At 39.4% G+C, this 23,375-nt stretch overlaps 1 protein-coding gene across 7 annotated transcripts in view; it reads left to right on the top strand.

Moving 5' to 3' along the window:
- The window catches only part of LOC139450440 (glycine receptor subunit alpha-2-like), a 302,790-nt gene that overhangs the window by 27,347 nt on the left and 252,068 nt on the right, over window positions 1-23,375 (top strand). For 6 of the 7 annotated variants that reach the window (XR_011652225.1, XR_011652226.1, XM_071232142.1 and 3 more), the window contains exon 2: window positions 19,632-19,743. Coding sequence is in view for 5 of the 7 variants with exons in the window: in XM_071232142.1 (XP_071088243.1) it covers window positions 19,655-19,743 (89 nt within the window). In the remaining 2 variants the exon portion in view is untranslated. Of the gene's footprint in view, window positions 1-16,981; window positions 17,079-19,631; window positions 19,744-23,375 lie in introns of those variants that run through there. The other variant, XM_071232141.1, reaches the window with a different exon arrangement.

Here is a 23,375-nt window from a genome sequence, read left to right as displayed (position 1 = left end):
CTATCAATTTCCACTTTCCCCAGTTTGGCTTTAGCAAGTCTAGAAATAGACAAATACACATTTCCATGGAAGGTGGTAATACATCAATCTATACAGATGTTCACAGGTCATAATCAACCTATGACATTTTATACACAATATCATCATACAATCTACACTTAATGGAATGTTAAGATTTCTTCTTGGCTGATGATAGTAAATCACATTTCAAACTTGTGAGCAGAACGTGAGTGCTATGGGTCAATATTTCTAATTTTAAGAGATTTTTTGCTATTTTATTACTCATATCCCCTCGACCAGAAATGGGATAACACCTATAAAATCTACAGTTAACGGAATCTGAAGATTTTCTTTTGGTTGCGGATAGTAAATCACATTTCTAGCTTGTGAGCAGATTCTGAATGCAATGGGTCAATATTTCTAATTTTAAGAATGAAAGGAATCTTGAGAGTTTTGTTTTCTGAACATTGAATGAGTTGGGTTTAACACTGCTTTTAACATTATTCCATTTATATCACGGTGTGTCAGCTTAATGTGGGAGGAAAGTCCGAAGTGATGGTGCTGACAAACCTAGAGCATTATTGGGGCGAACCGGGATTCGAACCCACAATCAAAGGTTGCTGGCAGTTCCAAGGGACGCAACTCTGCACAGTGAATCGCGGCGCCTTAGACAACACGGCCATCCGTGCCCCCTCTAATTTTAAGAGATTTTTAACTGTATCATCACTCATCTGCCCTTGACCAGAAATGGGATAACACCTTTAAACTTTACAATTAATGAAATCTTAAGATTTCTCCTTGGCTTATGACAGTAAATCACATTTCAAACCTGTGAGCAAAGCCTGAACACTTTGAGTCAAGATTTCTAATTTTAAGAGATTTTTTTACTATATTATTATTCATATAACCTTGACCAGAAATGGGATAACACCTCTAAAATCTACAATTAATGAAATCTTAAGATTTCTTCTTGGCTGATGATAGTATATAACATTTCAAACCTGTGAGCAAATCCTGAACACTTTGAGTCAAGATTTTCATTTGGCTTTTGCTATTTTGTAGGAAACACTGTGTTCAGAAGTGGACAAGATAGCTATTTAACAGAAAATTTACTCTGTTATTATATATGTCACCACCTCACAAAGATTATGATTATGATATGATAGACAATTAAATAATACATTTGTGAGTGATATCATGGTTAGAAATTAAACATGGCAATTGGCAGTAATTACAGATAATAAGCAACACGACCATTTTTATAGGAATAACATTTTTTCATGAGCGATCTGCATAAAAAGAAGAAATTGTATTCCTCTTTAGTTCCGCATTACCACTTTTATATGCTGCTATATTTAGCTGCAAATGTCGGACATTGGCGCACTTTGCAGAACGGAGTAAAAATACAAAACACAAGAAGTGCAGATGATTTTGCTCTTAATAAATGTTTGTCAATTAAACACATAGTTGCATGCCAGAGATATAATTCTCTACGGTGTTTATCCCAGTTCTGGTCGTATCCCAGTTTTTGTCGCTACATCCGTGTACGGGGTTGCCACACCAGATATTGACTTATGCTGTTCACCATTTAGCTGTAACATGGGAACAACGTTACTAAGATATGTACCTGCTGATCTGTCCATCTCATTCCTGACAGTAACCATATACATCTTATTTTGACATGAAGTAACACTTTTGATTGCTTTAGTTTCGCTTTCCAGCTTCTCATTACCAATGACACAGTATACTGACTCTGAGCCGACCTTGTTTTAGCCCCTCAATGCCGAGCGCCAGACAGGGAAACACCAAGTACAAACTTTCAACGTCTTTTGGTATGACACGGCCGGGGATCAAACCCCGGACCTTCCGCTCTCCGGGCGGACGCTCTACCACTAGACCACGGAGGCGGTCTTTTTTATATATACTAAACCGCAAAACAAACGTCACCCCAAGTAACATTGCAGGAAAAGTTGTCATTGAAATATCTGGGTAATTTTGGTCAAAGTTTAACATTACCTTGTCCGGAAAAATGAAATTTGATGATAAAAAAACAAAGCAAATGACAATAAAACTGATCTCCCCAACGCATCACGGCAGCGGCCATGATAACCCGATGCACGTGAGTTCCGTGCAAATTGAAACGCACATGCGTTCCCTCATTTCTTGCCCTATAAAAATCCACCCAGATCGGATAACATTCATTCATTATTGAATTGCTACCACATGCCAAGATTGACAAGAAATCAGCAAAAACCAAGCCCTTGGACGATTGCAAGCTGGAAAAACCGCCCGGCAAGTGGCCAAGGCATTCCAAGTCCACGTAAGGACCATATACAGGCTCCAGCAACGGTACCAGACCACCAACACTACAGATGACCGACGACGTAGTGGAAGACCAAGGGCCACCACCCGATGTCAGGATCGTCAGATTGTGCGACAGCATCTTCAAGATCGCTTTGTTACTGCTGCGGAAACTGCTCGACAGACCATGGGGACACACCAGCGACACATTAGTGCGGACACCGTGTGTCAACGATTGACGAGCTGACACCTCCACTGTCACAGCTCACCCCGAGGACCCATTCTGACACCACGTCACCGTGACCGTCTTCAGTGGCCAACACAGCACCAGCATTGGCGCCACCAGCAGTGGGGAAGAGTCCTCTTCTCAGACGAGAGCCGTTACTGTATCTCAACAGCAGACGGCAGAGAGAGAGAGAGAGAGAGAGAGAGAGAGAGTCTGACGCCGCCGTGGGGAACGTTATTCGGATGCTTGTATTGTTGAGAGTGACTCGTGGGGTGGTCCGAGCATCATGGTGTGGGGTGGAATTAGTTTTGCACAGCTGGTCGCTCCTGTGGTCTTCCAAAACATCGGTCCAGGGAGAGGCAATGGTGTCACAGCAGCTCGGTACATTGATCAAGTCTTGAGACCACACGCAGTAGTATAGGTAATGGGGGTTCTGCCGCAACTCCACTGGAGCCGGATTTATTACATATACTGCTACTACAGGGGGGATTTTTTTATGCCAAAATGACTATGCGATTCAACGATAGTCATGAGATTAAGTTAAATTGGCTCTAGCTCACCAATACCTGGGGCCAATCATTGCTTTAGATGAGTCTAAATGGTAATAAAAATATTCTTCATTATTTTTATCGATAAAGCGATATTCAACATTTTTATTAAGTTCTTCGTTCATTTTACTAGGAGACCAGACTATATAACTACACTCTTCTTGTAAATTGATAAGAAACAATTGATAACCGTATTTGGTTGGTTTGACATCACTGATATAATAAAAACCTTGTGATAATTCTCTCCATTTAATAGTTTTTTCCATTATTATATATATCTATGTAAGCATTTGTCTAAATGTGATCAAACGATAGTAAGCAATCTATTTTTAATCTCCAACCAGTTCTTTGGTTTTGGCACGGAATAATTGACGCGCTTGTTGCCCCCCTGTTCTATGAACTTTTTTTTCTCATCTTCGCTAATACCACTGGTCTTATGAGATTTTGATTGAATCTCCTGCTTCATTTCATTGTATTTGGTGAGTTCTGACAGCACTAAACGAAACTCATCCTCGGATATCTTACAATCGGCCATTGCTGTCGAAATATGATCCTTAATGCTGTTCAACTTTGCTTCGGCGAGTATCCGAATACTATCATGTTTTAATGCTTTCTTTTGCAACCTACGAGAAATGAAATTTATCGCTATTCCTGTCAGTCCCGAGACTCCGGCACCTATTTCCATGCCGAGCACGATAGGCGCGGCGATTATAGTTGATAGTAAACCGACACCAGCTACACCGAGTCCCATGCTAGCCGCTACAAGCGCGGTGTCAACTCCGTCCAGAGCATTCACGGCTCTGCGATACTTTTTATACAATCCAAGTCTCAACTCCCTATCCTTCTCTATTCGATGTTTTATGTCACTTATTTGATGTAATCGAAATCCATCAACAGTTTCCATCTTTTCAATTGCTTCATCGAGCACTGGATATAAACTCATAGTGTTTATTACGAATATATAATAGTCTTTAATTGGTCTTGCTTAAATGTTTTGAGATTATACATCAACCTTATCAAATGTATATTATACGGCAAGAATATCTTAGTAAGAGAAATGCTGTCACTTTTAATAATTTGAACCCCCTTGAGGGTTGCAACGGGTGATGCTCCAATATGAATAATACTGCAACGTTGACGCTCGTGTTTCTTGAGCCATTTAATCGATAGACCTGGTAATATTTCGAGGGCTTTCGGTGAATCTCCGAACAAGACTTCAATAATAAGAGTAGAAATATTAGGTATTGCACTCAAGTTATCTTTAATATCATCGAATTCTGTAACCAAATGTAAACTAACATTTTTTACAGCTGGACGACTATATAACATATGACCTGGGTTTTCTGGTCAAGGTGATATGAGTAATTACCGCAGGATCGAGCGTGGAATTCCACAAATAATAATTATGATAGGTCCGCGTATGAGCGTATTTGTCAGGAATTTAATGTTTCTACGAGTAAAGATTGGCGTATTGAAGGAGCAAACCATGGTCTAGGTGTGCCATACGCAGATGAAATAACAACCCTCAAAGAAGAAAGCGATTATGTATATAGAGAACTTCATAAACCTGGTCTTAATTTTTATAAGTTGCGGCAGGCCAGCAAACTTTACTCAAGAATGTATGATTATCGGTATAAAGTCGGTCATTGGTATCATGGCTGGGAACTTTATAGTAACGATTGGAGAGGGGATATTATGAGTTTTAAGAGTGATTTGTAAGAGTTAATGAATCGATAAGAACTTATGTATGGGCAATTCTCGGTGCACAATCGCAAACACGAACGGGAATCATGGGTACTGGGACGGCGCTCGATGCGCAAAAACAGTTTGTCTCAAATGTGGAGGACGCCATTAATTCACCAGTTGACATACCATCGTCTATAAAGCGTTTTCAAGATGCATTACAGTACGCTCAATCCAAAGTGGACTATGTTTATGCACCGGGACTATACATGTCTCTGAGTAATATGGAACTTAAGATCGGTCAAGTGATAGGTTATAATAATAAAATTGTTATCGCTACCGATAAACAAAAACCAGGTATAAATTCAGATATGAATGTCGAATTAATAACGCAAACAATCACGGGCGAAAAGGGAATAGTCAAGCCACAAACACCAACTATCGCTCAACCATCTACTGACGCACAAGTGTCACCGCATATTGTAGCTAAAAATCAACAACATATCGATGAAAAAACAGCGCTTGTAGTTGGTGGAGTCACGGTTGGTTTACTCATGATTTGGTTAAATAGTTCTTAGCGAATACGTACAACAGCCCTGCAATTGTTACGATCAGCCCCCACAAGTTTTGACTAAGCCAAGTGGTGGTCTTAGCTAATAAATTCAATAGCCAGGAAACAAAACTCTCTATTATACCGAGAAGTGCGGCCGCGGCTTTCTCAGCGAGCTTTCCCAGTGCTGAACCTAATGCTTTTAAATGCTTTTTTATCCACTCTTTTATACCATCCGACGTAGGCGGCGTGGACGGTGTACCACCACCTGTACTGCCACCGGTTAACGCGAGAGTCAAAGTCGATATAATAAATCCCAACGCGGTTAAAATACTGACAATTGTTATTCCCTGTTCTCTGAACAATGTTTTAATTTTATCGGCCAGTGTAGTGTCATCGTTGAGGACTTGATCGATAGTTTCTCGAATTCGACTGATTTGCGAACGAAGTGCCTTTCTATTACTGGAAGCTGCTTTGAGGCGGGCCGATCTTTTGTCTTCTAAGTTACACAATCTTTCTGCTACGCGGCGTCTACTGAACTCATCGCCCGCAAGTTTTGTTTTCTCTTGAACTATATGCTTGTCGATTTCGGATATCTTGGCCATATTATTTATCAGTTCTCCCCGCATTGTTCGCATTGCCTTGTCAAGACCTCGTAATTCCCTAATTCTAAACTCCGAGACCGTGGAATTATCGTAGTAGGTATCCAAGATTTCTCCGAGTCTGTTCGAGGCCACCATCGAGGAAGCTTCCAAATTATCTGTATTATCGAGTTCATCACGCATGGTTTGAAGAACCTTAGTAGTCTTCGCAGAAAGCCGCGAGTAGTCTACAAAACCTAATTTATCACGAACACACACGGTGCCATGTTTACCGGCTATAGTAGACAAGGCTAGGGGCTTACGAGTACGAGAATTCATAAGATCAATATCCGGAGAGTCACGCAGTCGCAATATTCCTTTACTATCTATCGTAAACTTTGAATAGTCACGACCTTTTGGGTTAACATAATTTTTATCTTCTTTTAAGGCATCGTAATAATCATTGACGTTTGATTGTAAAAGTTCATCGTTAAGACTACTAAACCTGGTTTCATCAGTATCTTCGATTGGATTCTGGTTATCAAAGTCATCAAAGGTACTTAGATCAAAGTCATTAATATCAAAATCAGTCATTTTTATATTAAACATAGGGTACATGTTTTCAATATAACAATGTCTTCGCAATACGGACGCAAGTTAAACCCACAACGTAGACTTCGAGATCCATTAGGGGTCAAGGCAATTCGTCAGTCTGTAACTATAACTAATAACCCTAGTACCATCGATCAGAATCAAACGCTTCTGGTTCGCTTTCCTAATCTCAGCGCACACTATGTGTTAGTTCGGGGAACTGTCCGACTAGCATTTACGATTATTTTGACTTCTACCGACGTTAACAGGGAGCCCGTTCAGAACATAGGTCGTGCTATTGTTAAGAAAATCACAATTAAAATTAGCGGTAATGAGGTTTTGAGTATCGACGATAGCGAAGTATACTATTGTTACATGGATCTCTGGAGAACGGATAAAGAGCGGGAAAACTTACAATACCAAGGTATTTGTAATAAGAACACATTGAGACTGCGCGTAGATGCTTCTAGTGGTGATGGTACTGTCGTAAAAGATCAGGCTGTTGCCGACGCATTAGGTAACCGATTTTATATTCCGCTAGACTTTGAATTACTAGATTCCCACATGCCCTTTTATCAAGCATCCCTAGGCGATAGGTTAGAAAACGAACTCACTTTTAATGACTACGGCAGAGTAATCTGAGCTGCTGAAGATGCTAGCTATTCCATTGACAACATCTCGCTGGAGTATGATATGATAACGGATCCCGAATTAGCCAGACAAATTCGTAACCAGTATACAGGAAGTTTAGCCATTTTGTACAATCACGTGCTGCGACACCGAAAGATCACGAGGGACAAAAAAGATACAATGTGGAATATCAATCTAAACGTCCCCACGAGGTTGTTGAAGGGTATTTTAATGTTGTTCGAGGACCCCTCCGATGCGTTTAAAAGAAATACTGAGAAGTTCTACAATCCCAAGATTACAAAAGTAGAATTGACTATCGAGGGCGTTCCTAATCAACTATATAGTCAAGGAATGCTAGCGTATCACCAGTTGGATGAGATTAAAAAACTTCCTTCTATAAAACGCTCCCCAGAAGTTAACGCGGTCGTGAAAGATCTGTCTCTCGGGAGTGTATCGATGGGTGAATACCTCACCACGAAATACGCGCTATGGCTAGACATGCGAACAACGGATGATGACCAACTACACGGCAGTGGGAGGAGAATAGAAAATGCTAGCGAGGGTGCCACCATACAGATAACGAAGCTCCAGGAATCAGCTGGTAAATTAAACATATATTTGTACGTGATTATGGATGCGCAACTTAATATATAGAATGGGAGATTCGTGCAAGCAATCTATTAATAATCTTTTACCTAAAGATCCGCACTGCGCTATCATATGCGGGGAAACGGGCTGCGGAAAAACAGCTTTTATTCTAGATATTTTACAAAGTCATTATCGGGACGTTTTCGATCATATTATTATTCTGTGCCCGACTATAAGCGTTAATAAAACATACTTATCGAGAGATTGGGTAATGAATGATGACGGGGTACACAGAGTCGATCCGGGCGAATGTTTACAAGACCGCCTCCGAGTATGTCACGAAAAATACAAAGGAGAATCAACCCTTTTTGTAATAGACGACTGCAGCGCGAGTAAAGAACTCACAAAAAAGAAAGATATGCTTTCGTATTTAGCATTCTCCGGTCGGCATACTCAACATAGCGTTTGGGTACTTACTCAAAAATACAACTCTGTCCTGAAAGATCTCAGAGAGCAGACCAAATGGATAGCACTCTTTCATTGCAAAGATCGAGATTCATTCCAGGAATGTTTACGCGAAAATGATGTCATTTATACCAAGCTCGAACGAGATAAAGTCAGAAAATTGTTAGCGGCAACGAAGCACTGTAAACTCGTATTAAAAACCGATCAACCAGCTGCTTATGCAATTGCTTAGCAAAATGTAACAAAAATGTAGCAAAATTATAGCAAAATGTAGCAAAATTATATGAAAATTATAGCAAATTGAACATTAGCGGTTAATATGACATAAAATGTTGTTCGAAATCATCATTCTTTCGCAACAGTTCATTATTACGGGATGTATTGGATATGCCATATTATATTATGTTAGACTTAAATATTTCCTTAGGTATTACATTATGGAATGCGACGAACTCATCGAACAAATGCTCAAAGAATCTGATGCAGATCAAAATGTAGATAAATCTTTAGATAAACATAGAGAAAGACTGGCGGCTTTGGTAGCCGGTGGAAAATGTTCCCAATATTTGGGAGAAAATTATACCATAGAAAAAATTGATAACATGACCGACGAAGAGATTAAAAAACAGTACGCACGTTACGAGTCTAGACTGGGAGCTACCATGACTAAAACGATAGGGTCGGCTATATTACAACTATACACAGTCGTAGCTAGTATGTTTCTCCCTATCCCGGCAGAACATCACATGTATTTATGCGAATCTCTAGAGAAAGACCCATTCATCAAACACGCTATAAGCTCAGTGAGCTGTGAGTTTTATCATAGATACGGAATGTTTTTAGCTCCACTCACCACAGCTTTTAATAACGGCTAGGTATTGTCAATTTAAACATACGTGCCCACTTAATAATATAAAAGGAGAATCAACAGGTGACACCCCAGATTGTGAACGAGGAAATAACTGCACAACCACAACAGATTGAGGAACAACGAGTGAATGAGGATGTGAATGCACCACATGTGAACGAGGAACAACTAGTGAATGAGGAACCACCACAAAAACAACCCAGAGTTACTAAGAACCCCCCAAAAATAGCCGCAGGAAGAAAGGGAGGACTGGCGAGGAAAGCGAAATTAATAAATAATTCAAATATTTATCCGATTAAAACATGGGCACTAGTAGGAGTTGTTGGTATAGTGGCTGTATGGTTGTTTTATAAGACCGGAGAAGAGAAAACATCACCCCCAATACAACAAGAAGTTCAATTAGAGGTTAGCCCCCATATAATGCTATAAGAAGCATGACTACTCCAGTTACAGACGGTAAAATGTTGGTAAACGCAACGTATCATTCAGCGGTCGTCACCGGCTTGGCCATTGGCTATGCTCGTATGGCTAAACTGATTACTAAAGCCACACCTCCCAAGCTAGATTTTAATAGTTATGATATACCAATGAAGGTTCTGGATATTGGATTGGCTATGGCAACGAAGGATATGCTCATCAAACAAGGACTTATCCCGGAAGACATAATGAAGTAATTAAACATTTGAATATTTTATATTATTGAACATTTGAATATTTTATATGGCAACAATTGCGATGATGGTCGGTGGAGCTATTGTTAATGCTCTAGCTTTTTCGGGGAGTAATTATTTATTTTCTAGTATGAAGGAATCAAACGCTAAAGAAGTTGAAGAGGAGCGTAAATGACATAACGAAGCAATGGAACAACTCCAAGCAGCCCAGTCACAATATACGAGGAAGAGAATGAAGAGATTAGATTTTATTCATGAAAAACTGCTTAAGGAAGGACATTCATTTCAAACATTTAAGGATGTCGAATCTGCCATGCACGAATACTACCTCGTTTATGGGAAAAAACTAGACCCAATACCATGACCAACAATGAGTCAGTTTTATACACTGTCAGAGGCTCAGAAAGACTGCGAGGTCACATTTGTGATTATGGGGTTGACTGCTGTATTGATTTTCAGCTATACAATAGCTACGCAGTGACAGCTGTGGCTAGTTAGGAGAGTCAGAGTGACAGTTAATCTATAAATCAATATCTCAATAGTGTAGATGTGATTTGCATTTAGACAAATGATATGATAGATGTATAAACCATAAATAATTGCAAGTTTACACTCATGGGTAAGACGACTCTATGTAACCGACGCTGTGTTGATGTTTACTGCGGCATACACAATTATTACATCAAGCGCGGAAACATAAACTATACGTGTTCTGAATGTGGGATAGGGGTCAAAGGTCGTTATTGTTTATGTAAGAAACACGGTGCTGATAGGGTCAGGAACCAGATTATTTATGCTAGGAAGAGAGATTACATCAACGAGAGGAATAGGTTGGGGAGAGTACGTATTTAGATATATGAAAACAACCAATTAGACATTTGTCTCTTTTTGCATATACCATTTAACCACAATGGTTTTTGTCAGAGAGTTGAAGGCTATGGCAAAGCAACGTGGTCTACATGGATATTCTCGAATGAGAAATGCTGAATTGATTACCTTACTAGGTTTGGAATACAACAAACCCCAGACTGTTAGAGAACTCAAAGCTCGAGCGAGAAACAGTGGGCTGAGAGGTTATTCTCGATTGAGAAAAGCTGAATTGATCGCTTTACTAGATAATAACAATGATGTTGATGATATTCAACAACAACAAGAATTAATATTTGAACCCACATCCGCTGGCGTTGGTAAATATCTAAGAGGTTGGAAGATGGATATTAATTCCAACATGGATGTTAACGATATTAAGCCAATCATATCGAGTAAAATTAACGAGGAGTTAGATGATTTACATAGTATAAAATACCAGCTGACGATTAAAATGTTATTGAGTAAAAGTAACACAGACGATAGCACTGAATATACCGAACCATATTTCCGTAGCAATCAAGAAGTTATAACCGAATCCGATACTATAAACGCATCATTAGATACATCAATTCAGAGGATACAGGAAACTTTAGAACCCTGGACTAATAGAGGTTCTGGTTGGGGTGTGGATAAAATCGATAGTTTATATTTAGATATAGCAAATTTTATGCCTTTCAAAGGTGGATCTTATATAGATTTACCCCTGTATTATAAGAATAAAAAAGCCATAATTAACGTAAAAAATAAATCAGATGACTGTTTAAGAATGATGATAAGATCTGCATTGTTCCCCGTAGATTCTAAAATTGCAAATAGACCTTCTAGCTATCCCCAAAACGATGGACTCAACTTCGACGGTATAGACGAACCTACACCAATATCACAAATTGATAAGGTGGAAAAGCAAAATAATTTAGCTATAAATGTTTTCGGACATTCTAAAGGAATTGTTGTACACAGGATAAGCTCCGCTCCGGAACATATCCGCAGAATCAATTCATTTCTGATCGAAAAAGATGGTAAATATCATTATACGTGGATAAAGAGTTTAAACAGGCTATTATACGATCAAACAAAACAAAAGGAAAAGAAATATTTCTGCTAAAGATGTCTACATGGGTACAGCAGACAAGATCTATTAGAAGCCCATAAAGAAGACTGCAGAGGTGTTGGACAGAATGCTATCAGGATCGATATGCCTAAAGAGGGAAAAAATATATTAAAATTTGAACATTATTGTAATCAAATGCCAGTACCGTACGTAATTTACGCCGACTTCGAAGCGCTTATCAAGCCCATAGAAAATACCAACCAAAGCAATCAAGGTAGTAGTTTTACGTACAAAACTCAAGAACATATTCCTTGTGGGTTTGGATATAAAGTTGTAAGGTATGATGGGAAAACAAACACTCCCGTGATTTACAGAGGTCCTGATGCAGCGGGAAAGTTCCTAGAATATCTACAAAATGAAGAGAGAATAATCAGGGAAAAATTATCGTGTAAGAAACCCATGCGTATGATGAGGGATGATTGGAGAGCCCACAAGAAGTCAACGAGTTGTCATGTTTGTAATAAACCCCTGGATGGGGATTCCGTAAGAGATCATTGCCACGTCACTGGTAATTATCGGGGAGCCTCGCAGAACGAGTGTAACTTGAAACTAAAAATGAATTCTCAAACAATACCCATCCCCGTTGTGTTTCACAACCTTCGGGGATACGATTCACATCTCATTATGCAAGCTATCTCAAAGACCGACGGCGATTTAACGTGCATTCCTAACAATATGGAAAAATACATATCATTCTCGTTGACTAAACCTATACATTATAGGGACAAGGATGGGAAATCTAGAATAAAGCAAAGTAATGGGCTTAGATTATCACGATTATCACGATCTGTACTTAAAAACCGATGTACTGTTACTCGCCGATATATTTGAGATGTTTAGAAAGACATGTTTAAAACAATACGGCTTGGACCCGGCATGGTACTATTCCAGTCCCGGACTATTGTGGGATGCATTGTTGAAGAAGACCGGCGTAGAACTAAAACTACTCACAGATTACGACATGCACTTGTTTATTGAGAAAGGATTAAGAGGGGGTATATCGATGGTAGCGAAAAGGTATTCTAAGGCTAATAATAAATTAGTGGAAGGATACGATCTGAGTAAACCCGACACGCACATATTATATCTCGACGCTAACAATTTGTACGGATGGGCTATGAGTCAACCTTTACCAACGGGTGGTTTTGAGTGGGTCGATGATATCGATATCCATAATAATGATGAGAATAAAGGGTACATACTAGAAGTTGACTTGGAACATCCAAATTCCTTACATAAAGACCATAACAGTTATCCGCTAGCTCCCGAAAGATTAATGGTTAATAAAGTATCATGGTATAACATTTAGACTAAGTTATCTTATGATAATTAGATCTACATCAAGTGCTTTTATGAGTTATCATGGTGTAATATTTATACATCATTTCATATAATTATAGTTTAGCAAGTTATAATTATCATTAGGTAAAATGTATATATAAAATATCAGTAGTTTCAGTTAAAGCTTTTTAGATGGTTGCTAGCCTAAGGTAATGGGAGCGCATCTTCTTGACATACTATTCAATAAGACAAGTGTTACGTCTACATAGTTTAATTGATTTGAAGCTTTTAGATAAATGCTAGCCTAAGGTATCAAGATCCCATCCCCCAGACAAAGGATATTTATTTAAGTATATCTGTCATCACCTACCGGGGTATATTAGAATAACATTACTTCAATTAAGACTCATTAAGGATTAGCCCCCATACAAGCTCGTCTATAGTGCATCAAGGATTAGCCCCCATACAAGCTCGTCTATAGGGCATTAAGGATTAGCCCCCACACAAGCTCATCTATAGTGACACCCTAATCTCTTTCAAAGCATCCAGTAAATATGTCAACAAGATTAGTGCCAGTCCAACAGGATTAACAGGATTTAGTATTCCCCTCTGTCCAGCCATCCATTTAGCATAGGACACAACCAATCGTGTATCAACCAATCACATTCCTTTCTATTGTTCAAACTTTCATTAAATACATACTGTAGCCAAGTTCTAGCAGAGAAGGGGTTTGACTCTCTTACCAAGCAGACCTCTCTCCCACAGCCCCGAGTGTGTACCGACTCTCTGTGGCACCCTCAGGTATTTTCTAAGTATATTGTAAATTGTTAATTGTTCTTGTAAATAAAATTGTAATTAGTCTCCAGTGACTCTGGCTCTTTGCTGACTAATTCCCCAAGAAAACCAGCACGTCATTTGGAAGGTATTGTTCACCCAGAACAGTTCCATGATAAAAGATTGGAAGTCGGAATATCAACACTCCTTGATGGGTAATAGTAGGTTAGCTAACGTAGAAAAACTAAAGTTCTAGAGTTTGATCAAAGCCCTTGGATGGAGCCCTATATAGCTACCAGCGATTTCGAAAAGAATCTATATAAGCTCATGAATAACTCGGTATTCGGTAAAACTATGGAGAATCCAAGGAAGCGTGTTGATGTTAAATTAGTCAGATCTAATGAGGAAGAGAGACTCAGGAAACTTATAGCCAGTCCGGCTTTTAACAGAAGCAAGATATTCTATAACGACTTAGCCGCGTTGCATATGCAGAAGAGTAAAATAAAATTCAACAGACCGGTGTACGTCGGTATGAGTATTCTCGACTTGTCAAAACACTTAATGTATGACTTTTATTACAACGAACTTAAGAAGCAATACGGCGATAGATGCGAGGTGTTATATACCGACACAGATTCTTTGTTGATGGAAATACAAACCGAGGATGTGTATAAAGATATGGCAGAAAAAATAGATATGTACGACACGAGCGATTACCCTAAAGATAATCCACTGCACAGCATAGTAAATAAAAAGGTGTTAGGTAAGATGAAGGATGAATGTGCGGAGTATGTAGGATTAAGACCTAAGATGTATTCTATAAAAAAGTCCGATAATGGAGAGATAAGAAAAGCTAAGGGTGTTAAGAAGTATGTGGTAAAAAAGCATATCAAACATGAACAGTATAAAGAATCATTATTCAACAGTAGAACGTTCAAACACGAGATGAACTCTTTAAGAAGTTACGATCATAGGATATATGGATTAAGAATGAACAAGACATCATTATCCCCCTTAGATACAAAGAGATGGATTGATAATGATGGTGTAACTACCTATGCTTATGGTTATGGTAGTAATACTGTACCGTCGGGAACTATGAACAACTCTTCTCGTACAAATGCCCTACCTGGTCCATCTTGAAGATAATAAATAATAGGCTCTCCTTCTTTCATAACCAATCGACTAACGTTATACGTCTTAAGGGACCATATGGGATCGGTTGCGCGGTTAATCTCGTTACTTCATTATTCAGCGCTGATACATCGGCTGATAACCGTGTCACCCATTCAGTTGATCTTAATCGCTCGGATTTCATTTCGATCCCATACTGATAGCCAAACAAACGTTCAACTAATGTCCGGTTAAATCTTTCAACGATAGCTTGACTGCGGTGGGCCTCTCTTTCACCATGGACGATTTCGACATCGTGCTTTGTTAACAGTTTAGTTACCGATCCCATAAACTCGCTACCAGGATCTACTTGAAATAGCTTCGGCCGTTTTAGCGGTCCGCGTTTATATATGCGACTTAGTGCATTAGCTACTTCTGTTGAATCTTTCGAGGTTAATGGCTCAGCCTCTTTGTATCGACTAGCCACATCCACTACTGTTAAAGCGTATTACCTTATCGTGGGGAACAAACAAGAGGTCAGCCTGATGAACTTCATTCGTTGTAAAAATATCAAACTTCTTCCTCCGTATATAACGCGGTGCCGGTAAATATATTTGCCACAACGCTTGTTTCTTTAACCAATCCTTGGCCACATCTTTAGATACCTTAGCCGCGGTGGCTAATATTTTTATTGCTCCTACACCTTTCCAATATCCTCGTGGGCTATAGTAAATTTTATTCATTATTAATTAATATTGATGTTTCGTTTAATACAACTCATGACTACCGTTGAATCGCATCATCATTTTGGCATAAAAAATTCCATCTGTAGTAGAAGTATAGGTATATGAATCCGGCTCCAGTGGAAGTGAGCCAGAACCCCCATTACCTATAAAAATTTATATCATAGACTCCAGGTGGTGGTGAGCTGGAGTCAATTTAGTTTAATCTCATGACTATCGTTGAATCGCATAGTCATTTACACACAAAAAATGCTACCTGTAGTAGCAGTAGAGGTATATGAATCCAGCTCCAGTGGAAGTGAGCCAGAACCATCATTACCTATACTACTAAAGACTTAACCAGCTTTTTCATGCTGAAAAGTTTGTTTTAGAATGTACAGTTTTTTATATGTTGATATAATGGGATGCTAGTTTAAATGGTTACATGTACATTGTCACTTGTTTCGGAGAGGATTGTTTGTTTATTTGTTGTGTAACGCCGCACTCAGCAATGTTCCAGCTATATGACGTCATTCTGTAAATAATCGAGTCTCGACCAAACAACAAAGTGATTGACACCATCGATCCACGCAGTTGGGATACGTTGACATGCATCAACCAAGTCAGCGAGCCTGACCACTCGATCCGGTGTCTCCTCTTACGACGAGCATAGTCGCTTCTTACGGCAACCATGGATTGCTGAAGACCTATTCTACCCAGATCATCACGGGTTATTTCGGAGAGGTATTATAAAAGAACGCGTGATTGTAGGTCGATGACCTGGTTCACAGAACGAGACCTGCTAAAACACAAACATCAACAGCCATTCGTTCTCATTTCTCGCTTTGAGTCGCCCAAGAATTTCCTGTGGCATCTGTATCTCAAGTACCAGCCCAAACTGTTTCATAGCGGCCACTCCATTAAAATCTCACAACCAGCTCTACCACGTGGCAAAGCAGACATACGGAACATGTAGTAACTATTGGCAACATTCCATCATCCGCTTACAGCCACTTTACTATGGAACGGAGTCGAGCAAAGTTACGTTCCAAATGTAAACACTATATGATACACTTGTCAGGACACAGATCTTTTCAAGGCTTGACTACAGTAAAAGTCTGCTGAGTGGTATTACAAAGTACAGTCTCTCTAAACTTCAACGCATTCAGAATACGGCAGCCCCTATAGTCAGAATCAGTCCCATGAGCTGCCACATCACACCTGTCCTGCAGGCTCTGCACTGGTAGCCCGTTCCAGCACGGACAGAGTTTAAGGTTCTTGTCATTACCTACCAGTGTATCTCCGGCACAGCGCCAAGATACCTATGTGACCTCTATGTGTACCAGCCTACCAGATGGCTTCGATCACAGTCCCAGCTTTTGTGTAGTGTTCCAAGATGGAGATTAAAGGGACATGTCTTCAGATAATTCTCCTGTCAAGCACCTATGCTGTGGAATACACACCCAGAAACCCTACAAACTGCAGAGACCCTATGTGTCTTTAAGGTTAGACTAAAAACATTGCTCTTTGACAAGTATTACCCTTGTACTATGTAAGCGCCATGAGCACACGAGTTTGGCGCCATACAAATGGACTCATCATTATTGTCCCCCGCCGCGCGAATGCGCGAAGCGGGGGACATAGTATTCACGACCGTCTGTACGTACGTCCGTACGTCCCACCTGTTTGTTGCCGCGATATCTCAAGAACTAATCGCTGGATTGTCTTCATATTTGGAACTATGGTGTATATACAGGCGGGGGACATTTCGTCACTTTGTGACAAATACTATTATTATTATTATTATTATTATTATTATTCTTAAACCTGACTACACAAAACGTCCGGTATATGAATTGGATATATATGTTATTGGAAAATGTTGGTGGCCTGATATTTGACAAACGGTTTTTAAAAACGCAGCCATTGTCTATTTGCAATGTCTTAAACGGCAATGAAACACTTGTTCAGTGTCATAGAGGAAAACAGTAAAACAAAATGCACGTGCAAGTTATAGCATTCGTAACTCGTGGTAGTGGCTATAAAAAGGCAAGCATAAGCCAATAGTTTGTCATTCAATTGTCAGTATTCTTCAAGTTCGAAAATGCCAAGACTCAGCGCTGCCACAGGACGTGTCCAAAGAGCGGAATTGCAGTCTTCTGTTGCACGCCACCTCAACGTCCACCACAGCACCATTTGCCGCCTTTGTGACCGATACACACGATACAAACAGTTCAATTCCACTGCAGACCGAGAACCGGCCAACCAAGAGTTACCACCCCTGCACAGGATCGCTACATTCGACTGTTCAACCTACGCCATCGCAATGCCACAGCTAATGAAACTGCAAGACGCATCCCTGGTTTGAGGAGGATATCGGACCAGACTGTCACCAGACATCTTCGCGAGTCTGGAATCCAACCGAGAGGACCAGTTATCGACCCTGTTTTGCAACAGATCCATCGACAGCGACGCTTGCGTTGGTGACATACCTTACAGCCTTGGAATTTTAGAAACTGAAGACAAGTGTGGTTTAGCTATGAATCATGATTTCTTCTTCACCGGCAAGATAGAAGACAACGTGTTTATCGTCGTCGAAATGAGCGTTTTGCCCCACATTGTGTACGTGTATTCGACAAATTCGGTGGCGGTAGTGTCATGGTGTGGGGGCCATATCCTACACTGTGTGATCTGACTTGGTTGTGGTTCAGGGAAATTTGACAGCAAATCGCTACATGAATCACATTCTTTAACCTCACCTTCTTTCAATCATTGACCGCCAGAGGGAGCTGTTTCAACAGGACAACGCTCCATCACACACAGCTCGTGTCACGGTAGACTACCTTCATAATGCCAACATCGACGTCTTGCCCTGGCCGTTGAGATCTTCAGATCTCTACCCAATTGAACACCCCTGGGTTGAACTCGATCGACGTGTACGTTAACGTCAGAATACGGCGCAGACACTCCCACAACTGACCAACGCGTTACAAGCAAAATGGCGCAGAATTCCGCAGGACAGAATTCGTACACTTATCCAGTCACTGCCTAGGAGATGCAGAGCCGTGATTGCTGCCCGGGGCGGTCACACAAGATACTGTGTTCAGTGCAACCTTGTGGCCTTATGTGACATGACAATGAACATTTTTCAATGCCTTTGTACAACGGCAACATGTGACTATCGAGCTCCAAAATTTTATATTTGTATCTATGATATTTAATAAAATATATCGACTTTATTAGATACAATAAATTTACTAAAAATCTACCTGTGCGCTTCTTTTTTTGAAGAGTGTATATTGATTAATATAAATTTTTGTATAAATCCTTTATAAAAGCTCAGAAAAAAATTGTTGTATTAGTGATGGTTATATGACAGTGCGCGAATTATATCCCAATTATCCTGTTAACTGTAATTAGTTTTGCAGGTATATACCAGTATATTATATCCTTGATATATTCTGTAATTATCGTCAGAATGTTTCAATGTATGCAAATGATTGATAAAATACTCGTTCGGAATCCCACCTAAATCAAACCTTAATAGCTATAGTCAGTGACACTGCGGTATATTAGTGTAAGGTATAGTATATAATGTGGTATATTCTTATTAGATGACCACCTATGATATAGAACGTGTGCTCCTAGATCTTTGGCCGCGTCATACCCAAACACGTAAAAGGTGGTACTTTTTGTTACTCTGCCTGACGTTCGGCATTATGGGGATGAGACAAGGACTGGTCGGCTCGGAGACAGTTTACTGTGTCTAAGTGACGTTTTCCATGTTAAACTGCGACATGGAATCTCTGTGGGCTATGACTATAACTATACCTTTTACAAACGTCCTTTATAAGTGAATGTTTCAAAATATGTTGGTAACTTTCAGAAGAGTTTTGGAGAACAGTGCATAAATTAACACAATCCTTTTGGATTTACTCTGAGATTATGGTGTTGCAATAAATTGTCTTGCGACCGTTGTCCCTTTGTTCACTGGTTATTTCTGATACGTCCTGCACTTGAGATAAGAACGAGTCTAAGTCCTCATTCTCTTATTTCAGGGATCTCACTTGTGATAAACAACATGGAACTGATTGGACTTTTCCTGTTATTCGTGGTACTTTCATCACAGGAGGATTCTGTTTGTGGAAGTGACGTTTCCAGACTTTCAAGGTTAGTCTTCCACGTATAAATGAAACAAAGCAATCCACCGGGAAGAAAGGTATAGTATCACACGCTGAAGGTCAGACGCAGGATGGAGGCATTCAGTACTGTAAACGTACAAGAACTAATTGTGAAACCATCAAACAACCAAAAAATGGTTTACAATTGACACTTGTATTACAAAATTAACTAGGTTTACAAATAACTGGACGGCAATTACAGTGGCACTACACAATAGAGCATTACTACTTTAATCAATGGCAATACATATTTGATTGCAGTGGTCAGTAGAAAATACAAAAATAAAATTGTGATAGCAAAAGTCATTGATAACAAGCATGAAATACTCATATCCCCCAAAAATATGACATGTCCGGTTGTGTGCAATGCATTAGCTCCTGTGAACTATGTTCAATGATCATTTTTGTAACTTGCCTAATTGCAGCACTAAAAAAAGTTATTACTGGCTTTGTTTTGCCATCTGCAGTTTATGATAGAATACGTAACTGTATTTGTAGTGAGTAAGGATATATAGACGAACAACTTCTTTATAACAATTAGAAGCGGCGTTTCGGTGTAGGTTCTAACACCGTTATCAAGCAAGTGAAGTACAGAGTATGGTTGACAAGAATATATACAGGATAGGAGGCAGTGTTTATACAGTTGAGTAGGTTTAAGATCAGTTACACTGTTGTATTTGTAATGAGTTGTGTTATTACTTAAGTGAGTGAGGGATTGAATATGGTTTTACGCCGCTTTTAGCAATATCACGGCGGGGGACACCACAAATGGGCTTCACACATTGTACCCATGTCGGGAATCGAACCCGGGTCTTCGGTGTGTGGTAAACTCGAATTGTTTTTGTTTTAAAATCCCAAACTATCAAAAGGCACCAGTTCACCACTAGACCTATCTATGTGCCTTAAATGTTTAATAAACGCAGGCGTATGTGAAACATTATGAACAATATATGTTTCAATTCGCTCACTTCGATTAAAATGAAATCTGTGACTTCCGAATCTTCAGCACCGAGGAGAGGCAAAGAACAAAAACTTCCAGATAGAGTAAGCTAAGATATTTATACCAGCCCGGTGAACTCGAAGGAGGCCTACATCGCGCAACCGATCCGATTTGGTCCCTTAAGATATGTAACATTAGTCGATTGGTTACGAAAAAAGGAGAGCCTATTCTTTATTATCTTAAAGATGGACCGGGTAGGGCATTTGTACGAGAAGAGTTGCTCATAGTTCCCAATGATACAGCATTACCGCCCTAAGTAACCATAAGCATAGGTAGTTAAACCATCCTTATCAATCCATCTCTTTGTATCTAAGGGGGATAATGATGTCTTGTTCATTCTTAATCCATATATCCTATGATTGTAACTTCTTAAAGAGTTCATCTTGTGTTTGAATGTTCTACCGTTGAATAATGCTTCTTTATACTGTTCGTGTTTGATATGCTTTTTTACCACATACTTCTTAACACCCTTAGCTTTTCTTATCTCTCCATTATCGGACTTCTTTATAGATTACATCTTAGGTCTTAATCCGACATACTCAGCTATTGGAGTGTCGTACATATCTATTTTTTCTGCCATATCTTTATACACATCCTCTGTTTGTATTTCCATCAACAAAGAATCTGTGTTGGTATATAACACCTCACATCTATCGCCGTATTGCTTCTTAAGTTCGTTTATAAAAGTCATACATTAAGTGTTTTGACAAGTCAAGAATACTCATACCGACGTTCACCGGTCTGTTGAATTTTATATTACTCTTCTGCATATGCAACGCGGCTAAGTCGTTATCAAATATCTTGCTTCTGTTAAAAGCCGGACTGGCTATAAGTTTCCTGAGTCTTTCTTCCTCATTAGACCTGACTAATTTAACATCAACAAGCTTCCTTAGATTCTCCATAGTTTTACCAAATACTGAGTTATTCATGAGCTTATACAGATTCTTTTCGAAATCGCTGGTAACTATCTTTCTTAAATCTGTGATCAACCTTATATAGGGCTCCATCCAAGGGCTTTGATCAAACTTTAGAACTCTGTGTATTTTCTTAAGTTTCATACCTAACGATAGATACAACTGGAGATTTCTGTAGTGAACTATATATTTTGAGTTTTTCTACGTTAGCTAACCTAGTATTACCCATCAAAGAGAGTTGATATTCCGTCATCCAATCTTTATTCACCATTAATCTTTCGGGAGCTAGCGGATAACTGTTATGATCTTTATGTAAGGAATTTGGATATTCCAAGTCAACTTCTAGTATGTACCCTTTATTAGCATCATTCACATTGATATAATGGATATCATTCACTTCGATATCATCGACCCACTCAAAAGCACTCGTGGGTAAAGGTTGACTCATAGCCCATCCATATAAATTGTTAGCCTCGAGATATAATATATGCGTGTCGGGTTTACTCGGATCATATCTTTCCACTAATTTATTTTTAGCCTTAGAATACCTTTTCGCAACCATCGATATACCACCTCTTAATCCTTTCTCAATAAACAAATGCATATCGTAATCTGTGAGTAGTTTTAGTTCTACACCGGTCTTCTTCAACAATGCATCCCACGATAGTCCAGGACTGGAAGAGTACCATGCCGGATCCAAGCCGTATTGTTTTAAACATGTCTTTCTAAATATCTCGAATATATCGGCGAGTAACAGTACATCGGTTTTTAAGTACAGATCGTGATAATCGCCTAAATTCTTACAACCTAATGTATCCCACACCGCCAGAGCGTGTTCATAATCGGCATCTGTTATTTTAGATTCTGTTAAGTTACTATAGAATGATTCAAGAGGTGGTAATTTAGTTTCGTTGAATCTAGACCAATCATCCATATATTCGTAAGGATATACACCTTTTCTCAGCAACAAATGACGAGTTAAACGATTGGTATATTGATTTGTTATCGCAAAGTCATCGGGATTGTTCGCATTAGCTAAATTGTCCAGGGAAGATAACAGAAACTGTACGGAGTTTATGAATCTAAGCCCATTACTTTGCTTTATTCTGGCTTCTCCATTCTTATCCGTATAATGTATAGTTTTAGTCAACGAGAACGATATATATTTTTCCATATTATTAGGAATACACGTTAAGCCGCCGTCGGTCTTTGAGATAGCTTGCATGATGAGATGTGAATCATATCCTCTAAGGTTATGAAACACAACGGGGATGGGTATTGTTTGAGAATTCATTTTTAGTTTCAAGTTACACTCGTTCTGCGCGGCTCCCCGATAATTACCAGTGACGTGGCAATGATCTCTTACGGAATCCCCATTCAGGGGTTTATTACAAATATGACAACTCGTTGACTTCTTATAGGCCCTCCAAACATCCCTCGTCATACACATGGGTTTCTTACGCAATAAATTTTCCCTCATTATTCTCTCTTCATTTTGTAGATATTCTAGGAACTTTCCCGCTGCATCGGGACCTCTATAAATCATGGGCGGGTTTGTTTTCTCATCATACCTTACAACTATATATCCAAACCCACAAGGAATATGTTCTTGAGTTTTGTACGTAAAACTATCTTGAGTATTGTGTTCAGTATTTTCTATAGGTTTGATAAGCGCTTCGAAGTCAGCGTAAATTATGTAGGGTACTG

The sequence above is a fragment of the Haliotis cracherodii genome, unplaced genomic scaffold, assembly GCF_022045235.1.
Source record: "Haliotis cracherodii isolate W230 unplaced genomic scaffold, xgHalCrac1.p SCAF_8, whole genome shotgun sequence".
NCBI lineage: Eukaryota > Metazoa > Mollusca > Gastropoda > Lepetellida > Haliotidae > Haliotis > Haliotis cracherodii.
This window is presented reverse-complemented; position numbering and strand designations above follow the sequence as displayed.